The sequence below is a fragment of the Cetorhinus maximus genome, chromosome 3 (assembly GCF_964194155.1).
Source record: "Cetorhinus maximus chromosome 3, sCetMax3.hap1.1, whole genome shotgun sequence".
Taxonomy (NCBI): domain Eukaryota; kingdom Metazoa; phylum Chordata; class Chondrichthyes; order Lamniformes; family Cetorhinidae; genus Cetorhinus; species Cetorhinus maximus.
In genome coordinates, this window is record NC_135881.1 from 30328497 (window position 1) to 30348182 (window position 19686).

General features: G+C 38.9%; 1 protein-coding gene across 4 annotated transcripts in view; it reads right to left on the bottom strand.

The window, feature by feature from the left end:
- Window positions 1-230: 230 nt before the first annotated feature.
- Window positions 231-19686, bottom strand: part of LOC144677193 (disco-interacting protein 2 homolog C) — a 589517-nt gene continuing 570061 nt past the window's right edge. For all 4 annotated transcript variants that reach the window (XM_078537402.1, XM_078537389.1, XM_078537398.1 and 1 more), the window contains 5 exons: window positions 17999-18056; window positions 11382-11456; window positions 9002-9176; window positions 8648-8771; window positions 231-3325 (listed from right to left, as the gene is read on the bottom strand). In XM_078537402.1, coding sequence (XP_078393528.1) covers window positions 3073-3325; window positions 8648-8771; window positions 9002-9176; window positions 11382-11456; window positions 17999-18056 — 685 coding nt within the window. In that variant the 3' untranslated portion in view covers window positions 231-3072. The remainder of the gene's footprint in view (window positions 3326-8647; window positions 8772-9001; window positions 9177-11381; window positions 11457-17998; window positions 18057-19686) is intronic.

A 19686-nucleotide genomic window follows, 5' to 3' on the forward strand; every position in this document is an offset into this window, starting at 1 on the left:
TGCAATCATACATCTCGTATACCAGATTGTTTGTATAATATTCTGCCAACTTGTAATTTTTGGTGTTATATATCCAAGAACTGTCATAGGGCCAAAACAGCAACTATTTTCAACCTTTGTGAAAAGGATCTTGACTAATCTCAAAGAGGATGCAATTGAAGGCTACAGGAGTGTTAGCTAATAAGGGCATTGCTGGGAAATATTTACACTGAATGAAGACAGATGAGGTGTTTTCAGAGCAACAAAAATAAAAGCTTTTATTTGTTCATTTGAATATAAAACAGGCGTTATCACAGATGTACAAAGCGTACTGGTGGTTTAACATACAAGAAAGATTGCTGTCCTTTGCACAGTAAAATCCATTGTGATTGGTTGAGTACATGAAATTCTCTTACCATTCATCAGACTACACGACTCAACGCTGCTAACATTCAACTGATAAAGGGACAGTCTTCCCTTGGGTAAAGTGTCAAGCAGGATAATAATAATAATAATAATAACAAGCACCATGAGGAATCTGATCCTGTTCTGATTAGTTTTGACATTATATGATCTTCATGTACCTTCCATTTTGTGCATGTGCATCGAGTTTCATTACATGGTTTTGTTTTACTTCAAAGCACTAGGTCACAAGACAAACTGTTTTTATACATTCTAATGCATGGTTTATCTATAGTAAGTTTTCTAATAAAGGACAAGCCTTCTTTATTGCTGAGTCTAGTAGGACTCTGGATGGTTGCTTCTTCCACTCTCACAACGAAACAAGAAACCTACTTTACTACAAATAGTAAATGTTAGACTCTCTTTACAAATGGCAGGTAGCAGAGGACACAACAAACCTGGCTTTGAAAATGTATAAACCTTAGAGGTAATGTGCTAGATTGAAAGCATGGATTTAGGTCTCAGTAAAAGAAAAGCAGCATTGTTGCCACTGTTATATAGTCTACTTTACTTTCTCATTCATGACAAACATCATTTTCATACACTGGGGGATATTCAACATCCACTCATTAAGGCAGCCCATTGCGAAATGTTTTTCACACCCGACCAGACAGCTCCAAAGCTGCCGATCCACTCTAAACTGACGTATGGCCTGTTTAATCTTCAGCCATGCTGCTGTCATGTTGCAACGTACGATTGAATGCTTTTTATCTCAGGTGAGCAGGAAAAGTGATGTGTCGTTGATCTGGCTCTGCTTAACTTACACCTCCTATCAATTAACCACAAAGCAACATTTCCAAGGGCAGAGAGAAATCAACAGCAGACCAGGCTCTCTTACCATCCCAGTAAGAAGCAGATGGAAGAAGGTGTTGACAAATGGCAAACAGCTTACAGAAGGATGGGGGATGGGATTGTAACAAAAATGAAGGAAAGTTGTCAGCCACCAATTTTCTGTGTACACTGCACCCTATCAGAAAAAAATTTAAAAACCTGACATTTTAATGTAAAATATATTGTTGCAAAAAATTTAACTGTAAAAAATTAACACCTATTCTTGTACATTAGTTCCTTATATCCTATATTTTAACTCAATATTTCAAAGTGTGTTTACTGGCAAAACGGCTCTTTTGCAGCTAGTTGCTTTATGATTTTTTTCAATTCTTACAAACCCATAACAAGTTAAGAAAAAGCTTTACTATAAACACAATTAGCAGCAGTAAAAAGTTTGAAACTATCATAAATAGCTGTCAGTTCAGAATCTGAAGTCACACAGGAGCATTAAGCATGCACACATCTTAGAAAACACACAATCTACTCTGTTTAACCTGCCACATGCGGAGAGTCTAACAGCAGTGTGTGTGTGCACATGCCAACACAAAGTTATCAATGAACACCAGGCAATCTGGCACAATACAATTTTTTTTTATTGATTTTTCAAATTTTTTTAGTGCACTTTAAACCTCAGTTAATTCACAAGCATAAAGATGTCCATTGATCTTTTCACAAGCTGGGATCTTCTGATGGAAGTTGCTTGCGGGTCACTTCACGCACTGAGATACTACACCTCTGAGGTGGGCTGAGTGAATGACATGACCGTTGTTCATTTAAAAACCAGGACACCATGCAAGTAAGAATTACTGGACTTTCAATGTCTCTTCCATTGGTAAAACCATAGATCCGATGAATTACCTCGAATATAGTGTGCCGATGTGAAGCTATCCACATAAAATAATGCAACACTTTGCCTCTTATTAGCAAACACTTAAAAGAGGAAAACATTCTCAAATGTCTTTCTCTTCTTATACTTCTAAAGAGAACAAAATAAATTAAAACTGTTTTGTACATAATTACATGATATGAAGTTACTCAGTATTTTTTTCTCCTGTTTGTAGTACAATGATATCATCACACAAGCGAAAACATAACTGATACGCCTTCAGTGGCTACACCAACAATAAACACTCATATTGTTAGGTAGCAGACACCTCCTCCTGACTGGCTTATCAGGTTTGCCAAGCCCTGCTTTGAGAGGGAGTTTATGATTTCGGTGCAGCTGTTAAGGTGCTGACAGGGTGGACGTTACTCTTGTACCTCTTTATATCAAATACCAGACATAAGAAAAAAAAGAGGGGCAAAATATCCTAAACCAGTCATTTCTAGATAGAAGGTTCCTTGTTTACAACTTTTTGACAATTTTTGACCAAATCTCAAGAATTAACAATCTAAAATACTTGCTTTTGCCACAGTATGTGAATACATAAAAAGCACCCCCTTAGAGGGCAGATTAAAAAACGTAAGCAACTTCAGCTGATATAACTTAAAAATACAGAGCGCAGATAGTACACTTACTTCAAAAGCAGTTAATCAACCAACAAGCAAGAAACAGGCTCCATAATGGGCTTTTGACTTTCAAAGAGTTGTGTACGTATCATTGTCTTTGCCTGTTAAATGTCTGTGGTACAAAGGGATAGTTTCACATCTTTGTGGCGAGTCACTAGTGCTTGCAAGTGCAGGAAGTCCCTCTGTGGAGCAAGTATCGTCTATCGGCTTCTGCACATTTTGTGGTGAACACCAAGAGTTCTTTTTACATATATACATACACATAGTTAATGGAAGCCTTAGAACAAGAGGCTACATGTTGTAGGCCACATAGATCGGATCTAGTTGGTCTGCCAGAAATCCATCCCTTAAATGCATGCGTTGTTTTTCTCCACGTGAGTTTATAGGAATCACTCCAACATCAACCACAACTACTACTCCTACAATTAGGTAATGTTCCTCCAGAACCACGTTAGTGACCAAAGGAACAAGGTCCAAAGCTTCCTGTTCTGATCCGTCCAGTTCCACCACCACCACCAAAAGATTTGTCCAGGTAAACACCGCACTGGAGGAAAATAAAAAAGGAGAAATATGGAGGAAGCAGTTTATTTGGAATGAAGCAAAATATATTATATATCCGATTTAAGCTAAAAAGAAATGGGTTAACACTGATCAACAAATATTTCTTCCTCTTTAGCAGCCCCTTATTCACTACCTTGGTTCACCAGAAGTATCATTCAGCATTTGCTCATCACATTAAATAACCTTAACTACTTTTCCATGGCCATCCCTACAAGTTCCCATCCCTGACTTCATCCTGGAGCCAATCAAAATCTAGTTTGTTCATAGCAACTTATTTTTCCTTACCTAGGCAACCCTGTTTAACTTCATGTTCCACCAAATTTGCCACCATGTCTAATTTAACTCATCACAAGATTTAAATTCAATCTACCCTCCTACTATTTTCTTTCACTCTCTTTCAAGGTCCTCAAATCCTAACATTATCCAAAGCCCCTGGTGACATTCTTGTTGAAATATCCCTTCCACGTTTCTCACCCAATGTGTCGGTACCCTCACCTATATGCAAGACCACCTCCACAATATAAGGTTTCACCACTTCCAAGGACTTCATCATTAACATGCCATGACCAAACACTTATTCGCCTCCCTTGTTATCCACGTCATCTTTCTTGCCCTAACCTCTGCACCATCACCCTACATCACTAGAAACTCTGCCTCTCAGATCCCTCACTAGCACCTTTACCAACTCCCTCTCCTATCTGCATTCACCATGATTTTGTCATCTCATTTGGGCTACTCAATAACTGCCTTGCTTCCTCTTTTACCAGCTTTATCCACACCAAATCACTCTCAATTTCCCATCCTCATTGCCTCTCTTGATCACCATCTTTAATTGCTTAAACCCGAGGGCTGTAAGCTTGCACACACATGTAACATGTCTGGCCTGGATGTCTATTGCTAAATTTGTCTCAACCATCTGAAAAGAAAATCACCCCTCCCACTCCATGGCCAAATTTGATTACAGGACAAGGGTAAGTCCAAACTCCTTTTCAAATCCGTTCCATCACCATTATCTACTTCCACCTTCAAAATATTACCTACCTCTGCTGCTACCCTCCCCTTTTTTGTCACTAGAACCTTTATTCATGTCTCCAGATTATCTTTCCAAACCCTTCTTCACCAGCTTGCCAAGCTACATTATCCTTAAATTGCAATCTTGCCTTTGGTAACCTCCACGTATTTCGCCCATTTTGCATTCTGACATGGAACTGCAAAGAGACTAACATTGTTACTATATAGATCTAAGCAGTCATTCTAAATCAATGAAATGCATACCACAGAATGAGGCCATTCAGCCCATCATGCCTATGCTGGCTCTTTGAAAGAGAAGTTGTGCTTAGTCGCACACCTTCACTTTTGGTCCATAAGCTTCTCATCAAGTATCTACTCAACTCCCTTTTAAAATTAGTTATGGAATCAGCTTCCACCACCTAACCATGTGGGGTGTTTCAGATTCTAAAAACTTCGAGTGTAAAAATTTCTCTTCTCCTCTGTAAATCTCTGCCCACACCTTCCACCACAGCACAAGTAAACTAAGTTAAAGGCAAAATACTGCGGATGCTGGAAATCTGAAACAAAAACAAAAAATGCTGGAAAAACTCAGCAGGTCTGACAGCGTCTGTGGAGAGAAAGACAGAGTTAACGTTTCGAGTCCGTATGACTCTTCTTCAGAGCTTAGTTGTTTGGTAGTACAGAATTTGAGTATTGGTGAAAAAAGACATTTTGTCAAAACTTTTCCTCTTGCACTCATCAGAACAATCACAAGACTACCAATGTCAGAGGAAGCAACAGCTTTATACTGTATGAGACAAGAATGCTAATTGGTTGGCAAGTGGACTCTGATTGGTAGAGGCATTGCTATGGAGAATGGTGACTGACAGTTAACTGCCAAACATTGCTTGAAATTTAAACCTGGCAGCTTGACCCTGATTGGTCAAGGCATTGTCCTGCGGAATGAACCAGCAAATGCCTATCATTTATTTTGTTTAGCTGAAACAGGCACAATGTGTGTACATATTCTTTCTGTCTGCAAAGAACAGGTCATTGTGTATTAATATATGCAGCTTCCAGTACATGTAAATGCACCACACTGCAAGCCAAACTGACAATCTTAAATTGGTTGTCAGCGTAAGTTTTAGCACACTGAGGATTATTTAGTAAATGTTTCCCATCATAGAATCACATCTAATGTTGGACACTGTATTTTGAGTTTTGCAAGCACGAGCTGGTTGGGTACAGTCTGCACCTTGCCTGTTGTGAACAGCAGAAGGGACAGGCTGTTTGCTACAATCTGCCAGTCTTTGGGACATATGGCCTACATGTCTAGCAACACACTGACACTGAAATTCATATACCACATTACTCATTTGTGTGATAGGCACAATGTCTTTTTTGATTGACAGCAGCATCCTGTTCGTGGCGAATACTTGTGTTGCTATTGCATAGTAGCAGCGTGAAACGGCTAGCTTCACCTTTGCTCAACTTTTTGAGATACCTTGCCTTTCCAAGGTGATCATCCTTAACAAGCGTGCCCAATTTAACAAAATGCCTGTCATTCTTAATGACGAGTCCAAATTCGTATCCATTGGACTTGCTGCTCAACATGACTGGACAGCCTTACTCGAAAGTAAGCTAAAATATGCTTCTTGGACTTGTGTAAGGGCGATGAGCTGTTGCATGATATACATATGACAGGGTTTGTCCTCATTGCTTGCTGTGCCTGTGCGTGTATGAGCTGCCCAAGACACACAAAGATGATGTCCCTTTACGCCCTATCTTATCTATGACCAGTTCTGCACAGCATAAATGGGCCAAATGGCTAGGTGAATTGTTACAAGCAGTTTTGAACAAGTTTTCCAAATACACGGTGAAGGATTCTTTCACATTTGAGAAGGCCATATAGGACTTGCATATCGATAGCAATGCTGTGTCCATGTGCTCATTTGACATTGCTAGCCTATTCACCAATGTTCCAGTTAAAGAAGCCATAGATATTTGCGCTGCAGCACTATATCATGGCAGTCTAGACCCACCACCATTGCGTGAATTGGTATTCATTGAACTTATGAACTCGGCAACTCGAACAGTTGAATTCAGCTTTAAAGACACCATGTATGCCCAAACAGATGGCGTTGCCATGGGATCCTCTCTAGGCCCAGCTCTCACAAACATCGTCGTGAGAAAAGTGTCTTGGATGGGATGACATCTACCTTCCTACCCCTTACATATTTCTGATATGTGGATGATACATTTGCTATATTTAAATCCATAGCAACATGTAATAATTTCCTTGCATGTCTTAATGGGCTCCATCCTGCGCTCAAATTCACCTTTGAAATGGAGCAGTCAAATTAACTTCTTTTCCTTGACATACTAGTTGGGTTCTCTATCACTGGTCAATACAACATTGGGATTCTTACAGTTCTACATGCTAAGGTTGGCCTTATCGGCAACCTCGTATATAGGGCACAAGCTATTTGCTCAGCATGCAAGCTTGATGCTGAAATGGGGCACATCAAGACATCCTGCAGGTTAATGGCTACCCTGATCAGATCATTTCGTGCTGTATATAATGCAAACTCATGGACGGGCCAAAGGCCATCATTTTTGGCCCTGAAAAGTGCCCGCTCTACCACAGATTACCCTGGAAGGGCAAGTATCTCAAATATTTGAGCAACAGGTGAAGCTAGCTGTTTCACGCTGCTACTATGCAGTAGCAACATGAATGGTATTTGCCACTAACAGGATGCTACTGTCATGCCAAAAAGACGTTGTGCTTGTCATACAAATGAGTAATGTGGTATATGAATTTCAGTGCCAGTGTGATGCTAGGTATGTGGGCCGTATGTCCCAAAGACTGGCGTATCGTATCAAACAGCATGTCCTTTCAGCTGTTCACAATGAGCAAGGTACAGACTGTATTCACCAGCCCGTGCTTGCAAAACTCAAAACGTGGTCTCCAACATTAGCCGATGGGACAACATTTAAATAATCCTCAGTATGCTAAAAATTACGCTGACAACCAATTTAAGGCTGTCAGTTGGGCTCGCAGCGTACTTGTGTGTACTGGAAGTTACATATATTAATACACAAAGCTCTGTTACTGGCAGATAGGTAGAACATGTACACACATGTGCCTATTTCAGCTAAAGAAAATAAGTGATAGGCATTCACTGGTTCATTCCTCAGGACAATGCCTTGACCAATCACTCAAACTGCCTGGTTTAAATATCAAACAATGTTAGTTACCATCAACTGGTGCATTATCCATGGCAATGCCTCTACCAGTCAGAGTCCACTTTCCAACCAATCAGCACTCTCTTCTCATACAGTATAAAGTTGTTGCTTCCCCTGTCACTGGTATTCTTGGGATTGTTCTGATGTGTGCGAGGCAAAAAGCTTCAGCAAAATTTATTTTTTCAGCAGTACACAACTTTATTAAATGGTATATGTCATTTCCCCTTGAAGGTGATTATTCCTACCCACTTCCCTCCAATTTCAGCCACTTTTCATATCTTTGCATTTCTTGTTTCTTTTGTCACTACAAGCTTTGCATTCATCACTTATTGGCTCATGTGTTTTGCAGCTTCTTATTTAAATCTCCAGGGTTTTATATCATTTTTCTTTCTGCATATGTATATAATGCATGCTTTCTTCAGGTATAAAGCCTTTAACATTGTGCTTATTTTTTGGGTAAGAGTTCATTATTTTTTAAAGTCGTTTGGCAGTACAGAACTTAGGTATTGCTAAAAAAAGAGAGGTCTAAGCTTTTCATCTTGCACTCCTCAGGACACTCGCAGGATACCAATATAAGGGAGAAAACAGAAATTTATACTGTATGTGAAGAGAGTGACATGCCAACCAATCAGAACTCTCTTCACATACAGTATAAATAGTTGTTTTACCCTTTATATTGGTATTCTTGCGAATGTTCTGATGAGTTCAAGACGAAAAGCTTAGACGTCTCTTTTTTTTAAAGCAATAATTAGTTTTTAAAAGTTATTTTGCAAGGAAGGGAAAGAAGAGGTGGTGAAGATTTGACTTGAAATCTCATTAAAATTCTATACCCCTTTTTAGCAGGAAGATGGGTGTCATTGCAATCTAAGACAACAAAATAGCCATTTGAGAATGATCTGACCACAGTAATTAAAATTGATACAAAAATGCTAATTAACATCTCAATAGAATAGCATGAGTTATGCAATAAAGGAGTAAACTTCATGACTTTCAGAACTGTCCTATACTGCTCAAAACAAGAAAACTTCCCACTGCAAGTAAAATGTTCGCCAGGCACAGAAACACCTACCATTCAGTGATGCTCTTGTGGGCACGAATCACAGATGTTTCGATATCAATGGGGTGATATCTCATTCCCCGCAACTCCATTGCTTCATCCAAGGCACCCACAACATACAATGCATCATGTCGCTCTAACAAAACACAAATTATAGACTTCATCAAACCCATCTGAAACTTAAATTATGGACATTTTCTAACATAGAAAACAATGTATCTGAATGTCCTGAATACAATGCAAGATAAAGAAATAAATTAAGAACAGGGAAAGGTCCATCAAGTCCAATAAGAGATTTAAAAAACAAACTCTGATGATGTATTACTCTGAAAATTTGAATGTGTATTCCTGCATTCTAGTCCTTACCTCCATTTGCATCTGTAAGATCAGTCCGTCTAAGAAATCCCAAGTAACCTGTTCGGGCCCATACAGTTTGTGTGTCTCCAAAACTCAAACGTGAATTAAAGTGGTCTGATTGAAGTGATTCATCTCCATAAATGGTGAAATATCCACTAGCGTTATGAGCACTATGAACCCATATCTGTCCATTTGAGAAAAAACGTGAATCACTGCTTTGTCACAATCCAACAAAATACTTCTGTTTTGCAATTTGTCATTCAATCGCTATATTGAGTTTAACAGCTAGTTGAGAAGTGCCTTGGGACATTTTTCTATGTTAATGGCACTATGTTATGCATGTTTATATGAATGGGGAGACAGAGAAAGAAAGTATATGAGAAAGAACTTGCAGGAAATCAATGAACAGTAACTGGTACCACTGCAGCCATCATAAATTGGTCAAGATCATTTATGAACAACACCATGGAAAATCTATGAGCAAATGTTAATGTCTTACAGTTCAGTAAAAGCTAATTCATTGAAGAGAGCTTGTTTATAATGAAAGGTAGAGCATATGAAAAGGCCTTTGCTGAGACCAGTGCAATCACTGTTACATTCAGTGCATGTAATTTATGTAGTAAATAATGCACTGGGATTCTCTTTATCTGCGATCATTGATATCATAATTCAAATACACATTAACATCCACAAAATAAAGCTGCAGTAGAAATGGGAGAAATATACAGAGAGAGTTGAAGGCGAAAGTAAACCACAAATAGAGCAAGAGAAACAAGGAAGCACGTTCGAGGAAAAATTAATATTGCTAGATTGTGACATCTTCCTCAGTCTTCAAATGGGTGTTCACATTCAAGCAGAAATTTCAATGTGGAGTGGGAACATCCTTGGGTTAACAGTTCTATTAAGAATTTTGCACAGTCATGCATAGTCTATTTTATCCAGGCGATCATCCCTCACTGTACAAAATAGAAGGCTTCATTCACAGTTACAGCCTTAGTACTCTGACTTCTAAAATATGTTAAGAACCATAGAAGATTCAACAGCAGCTTATACTTATATAGCACCTTTAATGTGACAAAACATTCCATGGTGCTTCGCAGAAGTTTTATAAAACGAAGTATGTTACTGAGTCACATAAGGACATATTAGGTGAGATGACCAAAAGCTTGGTCAAGGTTTTAAGGAATGTCTTAAAAGAGGAATGTGAGGTCAGGAAGCAGAGCGGTGAGGGAGAGAATTCCAGAGCTTAATACTTAGACAACCGAAGGTGCAGCCATCCACAGTAAGTGATTAAAATCAGGGATTCGCAAGTGGCCAGAATTAGATGAGTGCAGATATTTTGGAAGGTTGTATGGCTAGAGGAAATTACAGAGAAAGAGGGAGGGCGGAGGCCATGGAGGGGTTTGAAAACAAGACTGAGAATTTTAAAATCAAGTTGTTGCTTGACCAGGAGCCAACATATGTTAGCAAGCACAGGGGTGATGGGGTATGGGACTTGGTGCGAGTTAAAACACCAGGCAGCAGAGTTTTGGATGACTTAAAGTTTATGGAAATTAGAAAATGAGACTCCAGCCAGAAGTGCATTGAAACAGTTGAGTCTAGAGATAACAAAGGCATGGATGAGGTTTCAGCAGCCAATGAGTTGAGACAGAGGTGAAATCAGGTGATGGAAATAGACAGTCTTAGTGGTGACTTGAATGTGTGGTTGAAAGCTTATCTCAAGGTCAAATGTGATACCAAGATTATAAACAGACTAGTTTAGTCTCAGACTACTGCCAGGGTGAGGGATGGAGTCAGTAGCTAGTGAATGGACTTTGGAGCGGTGAAAAAAAAAGGAAGATAAAAACAAAGAAAATAAGTAGGCCCAAGTGGAAAAATTAGAGGTAACCCCAGTTGTGGATGAACGTGTGAAGATGGAACTTCATTCAAAGAATGAGTAAACTTAACTTCCTCATTTTTCCAACTCCATGCACAGAACTCTATCAAGGCAATGAAGAAAGCAGAGGCAAACTCTTGTGGATCTAAACTGGAAGTGGGATCAGAAAATCTAACTCAAAAATAGTGAAAAGTAAATTTGGAACAGGTACCAAAGAAACATTTTAAATGAAAGAGTGAGAAGACAACACATGGAGAGGTAGGAGAATGAAGATGCCATCGAAGTGAAATCCACAGAAACATGCATAATCCTACAGAGGTGTTAAGCCAGCTTTCTCAGAAATTGTTTTGGTATAGCCATAGCACATTACCTCAATTAGAGTTGGTGTACACTGGACCTTGAATAGCCTCTGCTATGACATTGCCCAATGAAACCAGATATTTATAACATAAGGAAATTTACGTCTCAAAAGAAAATTGTTTTCAAACTGAAGAAACATGGTTCATAATTCACCTCTCCGAGGTGCGAGTCACCCAGTGGTCCTTTTGTTTCAGGATTGGCAATGATTATCCTCACTCCGGGTAGTATCTGTTAAGACAATTTACAAGGTTCAATGTTAACAAGTACAAGGCAAGAGTATCATAAAGTATGAATTTACTGTGGGCACAACTGTACATTTCACAGATGTTTATGAGGATGGCCTCTTGAATATAACTTGTACATCCAGTCATCAAATGCCCTGGAGAATGTTTCTTTGCTTCTAAAAGCCTGGATATTAATGTTTTTTATTTTGATAGCAATGAATAAAAATTGTAAGGGCAAAATACTGTGGATGCTGGAAATCTGAGAAAAAAAACAAAGAGTGCTGGAAAAACTCAGCAAGTCTAACAGCATCTGTGGAGAGAAAGACAGAGTTAATGTTTTGAGTCTGTATGACTCTTCTTCAGCTGAAGAAGAGTCATACAGACTCAAAACGTTAATTGTCTTTCTCTCCACAGATGCTGTCAGACCTGAGTTTTCCCAGCACTTCTTGTTTTTGTTGTTGAATAGAAATTATAATACTTTTGTTTTGTCTCTGGGTGACTTTGGTCAATAGCATTTTGTCTGCCTTATTGGCGAAACCTGGCCAATTGGCACTTACCTACAATATCATCAATTTTGTGCCCTTTAAGGTAAACTAGACCAGTAATGGCCAAGGAGAGTAACCCAGCTATGGAGAGTGGAAAATTCAGGAAAGTAAGCACAGCAGTGTATTTGCACAGTCGAATTCACTGGCATGGCCATGTCCTGATTTTTTTTGATGGATAAACAAGTATGGGCCCTTATGCATGGAATCAACCTTCTAGTTTTGAAATCAGGAACAAAAGAAGTAAATTCTAAAAACAGAAGTGATATATGCAGATACTGGAAACCTGAAAAACAGAAAATGTTGGAAATATTCAGTAGGTCAGACAGCATCTGTGGAGAGAGAAACAAGCTGGGCATTTTAGGTTGAAGACCTTACATTGCTTCTGATGAAAGGTCATTTACTTGTAACATTAACTCTGTTTCTCTCTGCACAGCTATTATTACAAAAGGTAACCTGCAAAATGCCTGTATTGTTTTTTTGTCGACTGCACAGAAAGTCATGTTTAAATTCATTTTTAGGCTAGAAGTGACTTTCCTAACAGAGGAAGATTTGGAGGTGCAGAAACAAAGGTCTTTAAGGGCGGGAGTGCTTAAAAACAAAAATCAGAAGGATTCTGCATTTCATAAATGGGGACTCTAAATATAAAAGGAATTAAAGTTGATTTTATACAAAATATTGATTGGGCCCCTGGGGCCAATTCTGGGTTACTGGCACCTAGTGCAAGATAAACGTGACAGCCAGGGAAAGGATACAAAAAAAAATTCACCAGGATGATACTGGGTATGAGAGATTAGAGTTTTGAAGAAAGAGTAAACATATTCAGGGCTGTTTTCACTTGAACAGAGGTGGGCAAAGGGTGGGATCTATGAGACATTTCCAAAATTATGAAAAGTTTTGTAAACTATGAAAGGTTGTTCCCATGGGTTAGTGAATTTGAAACACATGAATAGATTCAAAGTTATCAAGAATGAAGGAATGAGATGTTACTGTGTTTTGCACTGACAGGTATTAGAACATGGTATGCTTCTTCACGTAGGAACATGCAACATCATTCATTAGGGAACTGAATTAGTTTTAGAAAAGGAAAAAAATTAAAGATTGCAGAAAAATGTTCACTAGCAGAGGTGGGCATGCTTAATTTTGTTGGAACAAAATCCTGAAGCTCGGGAGTGAAAACTTATTTAATTTCACTGTTATATTTATAAAACAGCTTCCTTATGGCTCATGTATGCAAACAAGGGGATATAGATAGGTTGAGTGAGTGGGCAAAAAACTTGGCAGATAGAGTTTAATATAGGAAAGTGAGAGGTCATGTACTTTGGTAGGAAGAATCAAAACGTAGGTTATTATTTAAATGTAGAGGGACTCCTAAAAAGTGCAGCACAGAGGGGTGTTCTTGTGCATGAAACACAAAAGGTTAGCATGCAGGTGCAGCAAGTAATTAAGAAGACAAATGGAATTTTGGCCTGTATTGCTAGGGGGCTGGAGTTTAAAAATAGGGAAGTTGTGTTACAACTGTACAGGGTGTTGGTGAGGCTGCACCTGGAGTACTGTGTACAGTTTTGGTCCCTGTATTTAAGAAAGGATATACTGGCATTGGAGGCAGTTCAAAAGAGATTCACTAGGCTGATTCCTGGGATGAAGTGGTTGACTTATGAAGGACAGCTAAACAGATGAGGCCTTTATTCATTAGAGTTTAGAAGAATAAGGGGTGATCTTATTGAAACATACAAGATTCTAAGGGGGCTTGACAGGGTCGATGTTGAGAAGATGTTTCCACTAGTGGGGGAATCTCGAACTAGGGAACGTAGGTACAGAATAAGGGGACACTGAGATGCGAAGGAATTTCTTCGCAGAGGATAGTGAATGTCTGGAATTTTCTACCCCAGAGAGTTGTGGAGGTTAGATCACTGAAGTATTTAACAAGGAGGTAGATAGATTTTTGAAATATAGGGGAGAAATATGAGGAGCTGGCATGAAAGAGGAGTTGAGTCCTGGGGCAGATCAGCCATGATCTTATTGAATGGTGGGGCAGCCTTGAGAGACCGAATGGCCTTCTCCTGCTCCTATTTCTTATGTCCTTATGCTTCCCCATTATGAGATAAAGAACAATTATGAGATAAAGAACAAATGAGTGCATCTATATATGCATTGAATCAATTCCTCAGACTGTCCCAAAGGCTAATAAAGCATGAGGATGAAGAGACTTAAGGGATTAAATGTATACAACTATATCTGGAATATCTTGCAAACCACAAGGAAATGTGTGAGGAAATAGGCAAACTTCGATTAATATTCTTAGGAGCTGAACCTGATGACCGGAGGACAGTAAATGTAACTACAATGTCCAAAAAAAGGAGTGAAGTAGGAATCTTGGAATTATCGATGCTATCCAAAAGCCTTCATTGTGAAAATGGTCTGGAGCATTTTGTTACCAGCAATCATTTAAAGAGTGCTCAGGTTATAAACAGCAGACAGCACGGGATAACTAGTAATCGGTCAAGTCTCGCAAATTTACCAAATTTGCTGAGAAGGTAATTAACATAGTGTCTGAGAAAACTGAGTTGCTATAAACTATTTTGATTTTCAGCAGCTACATTGTGAAGTTTCCTACACATGAGACTTTGTGGGGAAGTTCAGACAGCAAGGAGGTTGCCATTTTAATGGCAACAAAGTGAAAGACTGGAATTAAAGCTAGCAGAACAAGAGATAAACTAAAACCATTGCTTAAGACTTTTCTTTGCTACTTTCTGCCCATTATGAAATGGGGAGTCAAACCGGTAAGATAAAACTTTTGAAACATCTGATATTACTCATCAAGCTATTTTAATGAGATTTTTGAGGAAAAAGTGAGAGATTCTCAAGCCCTCTTCCTAACCGTAACAACCCTGTAGCCGCCCTCAAATCCCAGGTAACATTCTGGTGAATCTACCTTTTCCAATGCTTTATATCTTTCACTATAATAGATAACAACTAATATTATACATAGCAGGTTTTGCAAATCATTTTACTTTGGGCAAAAATGTACAAAAGTTTTGATTGTGCAGAAATTCAACTTTTGAAGTGCAAATAATTTTAATTATAATGGAGAAGCATACTACTTAATTTCAAAGCATAAGTTAAATAGTCATCATGACTTCAATATTCCCCTCCATCATACTCGGGGCAGGCTGAAGTTTACAGGTATTATGGAGATGAAAAAAGGATTTCCCTGCCTTTGCTAGACAGATGGCCTACAAAAAAAAATATGAGAGTAAATGAGCCAGGAATATAAAAACAGATTGTAAGAGCTTTTACAAGTATATAAAAAGGAAGAGAGTAGCTAAAGTAAACACTGGTCCCTTAGAAGTAGAGAGAGGAGAAATTATCATGGGGAATGAGGAAACAGCAGAGACATTAAGCAAACATTTGGGTCTGTTTTCACAGTAGAAGACACAAGTTACATACCAGAAATAGAGGGCAACCTAGGAGCTAATAAGAGTGAAGAAATTAAGGTAATTAATTTCAGCAGAGGAAGGTACTGGAGAAACTCAAGGAACTAAAATCTGACAAATCCCCAGGATCTGATGGCCTACATTCTAAGGTTCTAAAAGAGATAGCAGCAGAGATAGTGGATGCACTGGCTGTGAGCTTCCAAAATTTCCTAGATTTCAGAATGGTCCCAGCAGATTGGAAGTTAGCAAATATAACACTGCTATACAAGGAGGGAGAGAGAAAACACGGAACTGCAGGCCAATTAGCCATACACCAGAAAAGTGCTAGGATCTATCATTAAGGAAGTTTTAACAATACACTTAGAAAATCATACTATGATCATTGTCAGCATAGTTTTACAAAAAGGGTTTGCATTCTTTAAGGATGGAACTGGTAAGGTAGATAAAGAGAAATTAGTAGATGTAGTATACTTAGATTTTCAAAAGTCATTCAATAAGGAGCTTCACAAAAGGTTAATAAAAGGGTTGTGAACCCTTGAAATCCTCAACTCTTGAGGGCTGTGGATGGACCATCAGTGAATACATTAATGTTGAGATAGAGTTTGGTCTCTCAGGGAATCAAAAGACTTAGAGAGCAGGTGAGAAAGTGGAATGGAAACACAAGATCAACCATGATCATATTGAATGTGGAGCAGGATTAAATGATCTTCTCCTCCTCCTATCTCTTATGTTATATTCTTTGGCAACAGCTCCATGTATTTCCAAGGCCTGAAAGCATTCTGGCTGTTGTTCTCTAACTACAGCTGAAAGTTCCTAAAGTTAGTTTGGAACTACCAGGTTTCTCAGGCCTATGTGTTTCTGTCTACATTTCCAGCTGTAAGTCCCTACCAGATGGTAAGTTTTCCATGGGGCGGGATGATCAAGTCATATAACTGGCTCGGCCCACCTGTTTATCGGGTAAATCTCGAACAAACTACACTTCCAGCATATGGGATGGGGTGCGGGGGGGAGCCATGATAAGAAATATAGAGTCTATATATTTTGGTCAAAATTCAAAATGAGACTCCATCTCCAAAACATACATTTACACCTAACAAGGAGGATGAATTTTACCCATCCTCCACCAAATCTACCCAATTCAGTTGCCAGGAGTTACATAACAGTGGTCCAGAAATACCTAGCTTTCTATTCTTTTCTCTGCATGCAAGATAGTTACTGGTTTCCCTTTCATAACAACACTTCAGATCAACGTATTCTCTCATATTGTTATGTCAGGGGTGCATTTCAAGAGAAAAGCAAAAAACTGCGGATGCTGGAAATCCAAAACAAAAACAAAAATATCTGGAAAAACTCAGCTCTTAACTGTGGTCCTCTCTACAGATGCTGCCAGACCTGCTGAGTTTTTCCAGGTATTTTTGTTTTTGTTGTGCACTTCAAGAGACTATGACACCGCATCAGCAGGAGAAAATAAATTAATAGGAAAGACTCTCACTTTCAAAGTCAACAAATAATAAAGACAGGTTGTTTGTGTTAAACACTGAGGCCATTAGAAGACTGGTTGGCAGAAGCTGCCAAAACACTTCTTTCAGTTCTAGCTGAAAACAACCAAAATTGATGTATTGAAGATCACCCTGCCAGCTGCATGAGCCTCACATGATATTAATTTGTGGTAGTCTCAATTCAGTTCCACAAGGACAATAAAAAAAAGGCAGAAAATAAACTAGATTGGTGATCTTGAGCATTAAGATCGCCAGTGTTCCAAACGTAAAAGTGGTGCAGTAAGGGGTGTTCATTTGCAATTCAGGTAGAGCTTATAGGGTTGTCATTTTCCATCTTGTATCTACCATACTTTATCTATAGCTACAACATCTACGCGGCTATGTGGAAAACTGCCCAAGTATTTCCTGTCCATAAAATGCACCATCCAGGGCAAAACAGCCTGCTTGATTGGCACCCCTTCCACAAACATTCACTCCCTCCACCACCAACGAACAGTGGCAGCCGTGTCTATCATCGACAAGATGCACTGCAGCAACTCAGCAAGGCTCCTTCGACAGCACCTTCCAAACCCGTGAACTCTATCCACTTGAAAGGACAAGGGCAACAGACACATGGGAACACCGCCACCTGCAAGTTCCCCTCCAAGCCACACACCATCCTGATTTGGAAATATATCACCATTTCTTTACTGTCGTTGGGTCAAAATCCTGGAACTCCCTCCCTAACAGCACTGTGGGTGTACCTACATCACATGGACTGCAGCGGTTCAAGAAGGATGGTCACCACCACCTTCTCAAGGGCAAGTAGGGATGGGTATTAAATGCTGGCCCAGCCAGCGAAGCCCACATCCCGTGAGTGAATTATTAAAAATTTGACCCAGGAAGGTTTAAAGCAAACAATCACAGCCAAAAGTGGTCAAGTGTTTCATTCCCTCTGTGGGCACATCCTTCACCTTGATGAGAATAAAACTTAATACACATTAAAAAAAACACAACTGTATGCAAACATTTAAATATTTAACTTTTTGTATTTAAATCTGACATTGCAAAGTAGAATCTGTTACTCACTTTTCCAGACTCCATTAGCGGCAGGCTGTGGGGAGATCCTCTTTCCACTAAACGGACCCTGTAAGCAACAATGGGTTAAATAAACAATGCCTTGTTTGCTGTGCGAACAGCTATGCCCATGTCGTATAACACTCTAAACTGCCACAAATATATTCAACATCCATTGCACAAGATTTCTCCAAAGGTAGGTTTAGATAATCCATTTTGAAATCAATATCAGGAAAATCAATTACACCAAACTAAAGTTCTACTGTTATTTAACAATTTACATCTCCAGGAGATTAAATTTTTCATTTACGTTTTCCACTGCTTTGGTACTCAATCACAGGAAGATGCATTCTTATCAAAATGTTTTAGAATCAATAACTCTTTTCAAGATAACTATCAGTTTTCATAACTACCGCCAGCTATAATCCATAGCTAATTATTTCTCTATCTCATATCTTGGTAATAATTGGAAAAGATAAGCATTAATTTAAATACTACACAACTTATCACATGTTGGGAGCAATTTGAAAGCTCTCATAGATGCCAATTGCCTTTTTGACTGTCCTCATTTTTATTTTCAAGAGAGTGTACCATCTTATGTACTAAATTACAACTCAGATTCTCACACCTAAAATGATTTGGGCTACTCAAGCCTAAAACTTAAATTGCAGCCACCTTTAGCCGTGAAGCCATAATTTTCAGAGCACATTTAAAATCACATATTTCATTGTTTGTTAAATGTACCATGCAATTGTACGTCTTTCAGCATTAAGCTAGAAAGCAGACATAGGATTTCCATAATTACACTTCATTCAGATTCTGTGTAGTTGCAATCATCAATAACAATGCTTTTGTTTTGCAGTGATCTATGCAATTTAAATAGCAAAGATCATGTCAAATCTTGCTTCCCACACCGCATGGTTCAGTTGATTGATTTGTTGCACGAAGATAGACTTTCCCAACAGCATGCTTGTCTGTTTTTTTGCATTGATCTTTAAAGTGCAAACTATAGTCTGGTTGAAAGTGATCAAACAAACCACAACGAAATGTGAAAGTGAATAAAGCTAAGCGGTGGTCACACAACATTCGTCTCTCCCTGAACAATAATGTTCAAATCTACTGCTTCTCCTCAAAATCTCTCAATGATTCTGTGCGGCCGACTGCATAACCCATTGATTCTGTGCAACTTGTTCCAAGTTTATGTTTTTCTGCAGCCTACTACTCAGTTTCTCCAATGTTTTTCCAACCGACTCTACAATGCTCGACTTTCTTTGCAGTTGTTGCCTAAATGTCCAATGTTTCTCTACATCCCATCTCCTGATTCTCCAACGTTTCTCTGCATCTTATTCCATGTCTCTCTAATGCTTCTCTGCATCCCATTCTTTGGCTTGCCAACATTTTTGTGCAGCCCACTGCCTGGATCCCTCATGTTTCACTACAGCCCAGTTATATTGTTATATTATTATTGAAGTGTTAAGAAATAATTATTATGCAAATGTACATCTGGGGTGCCACATTTACTGCTGCACTGCAGTCAGGCGCTGAACAACAATGTATTAGTCCACTAGCCACATGGAGAGCTGGAAGAAATAGACTCAAGGAAGTTCCAGCATTTTGAGTCTAAAAGTGTAATTAATTCAAGCTTCTTGAAACCAGAAGACATGACATGGTGGCAGCAGGTGTTTATGAATAAGGTCCCA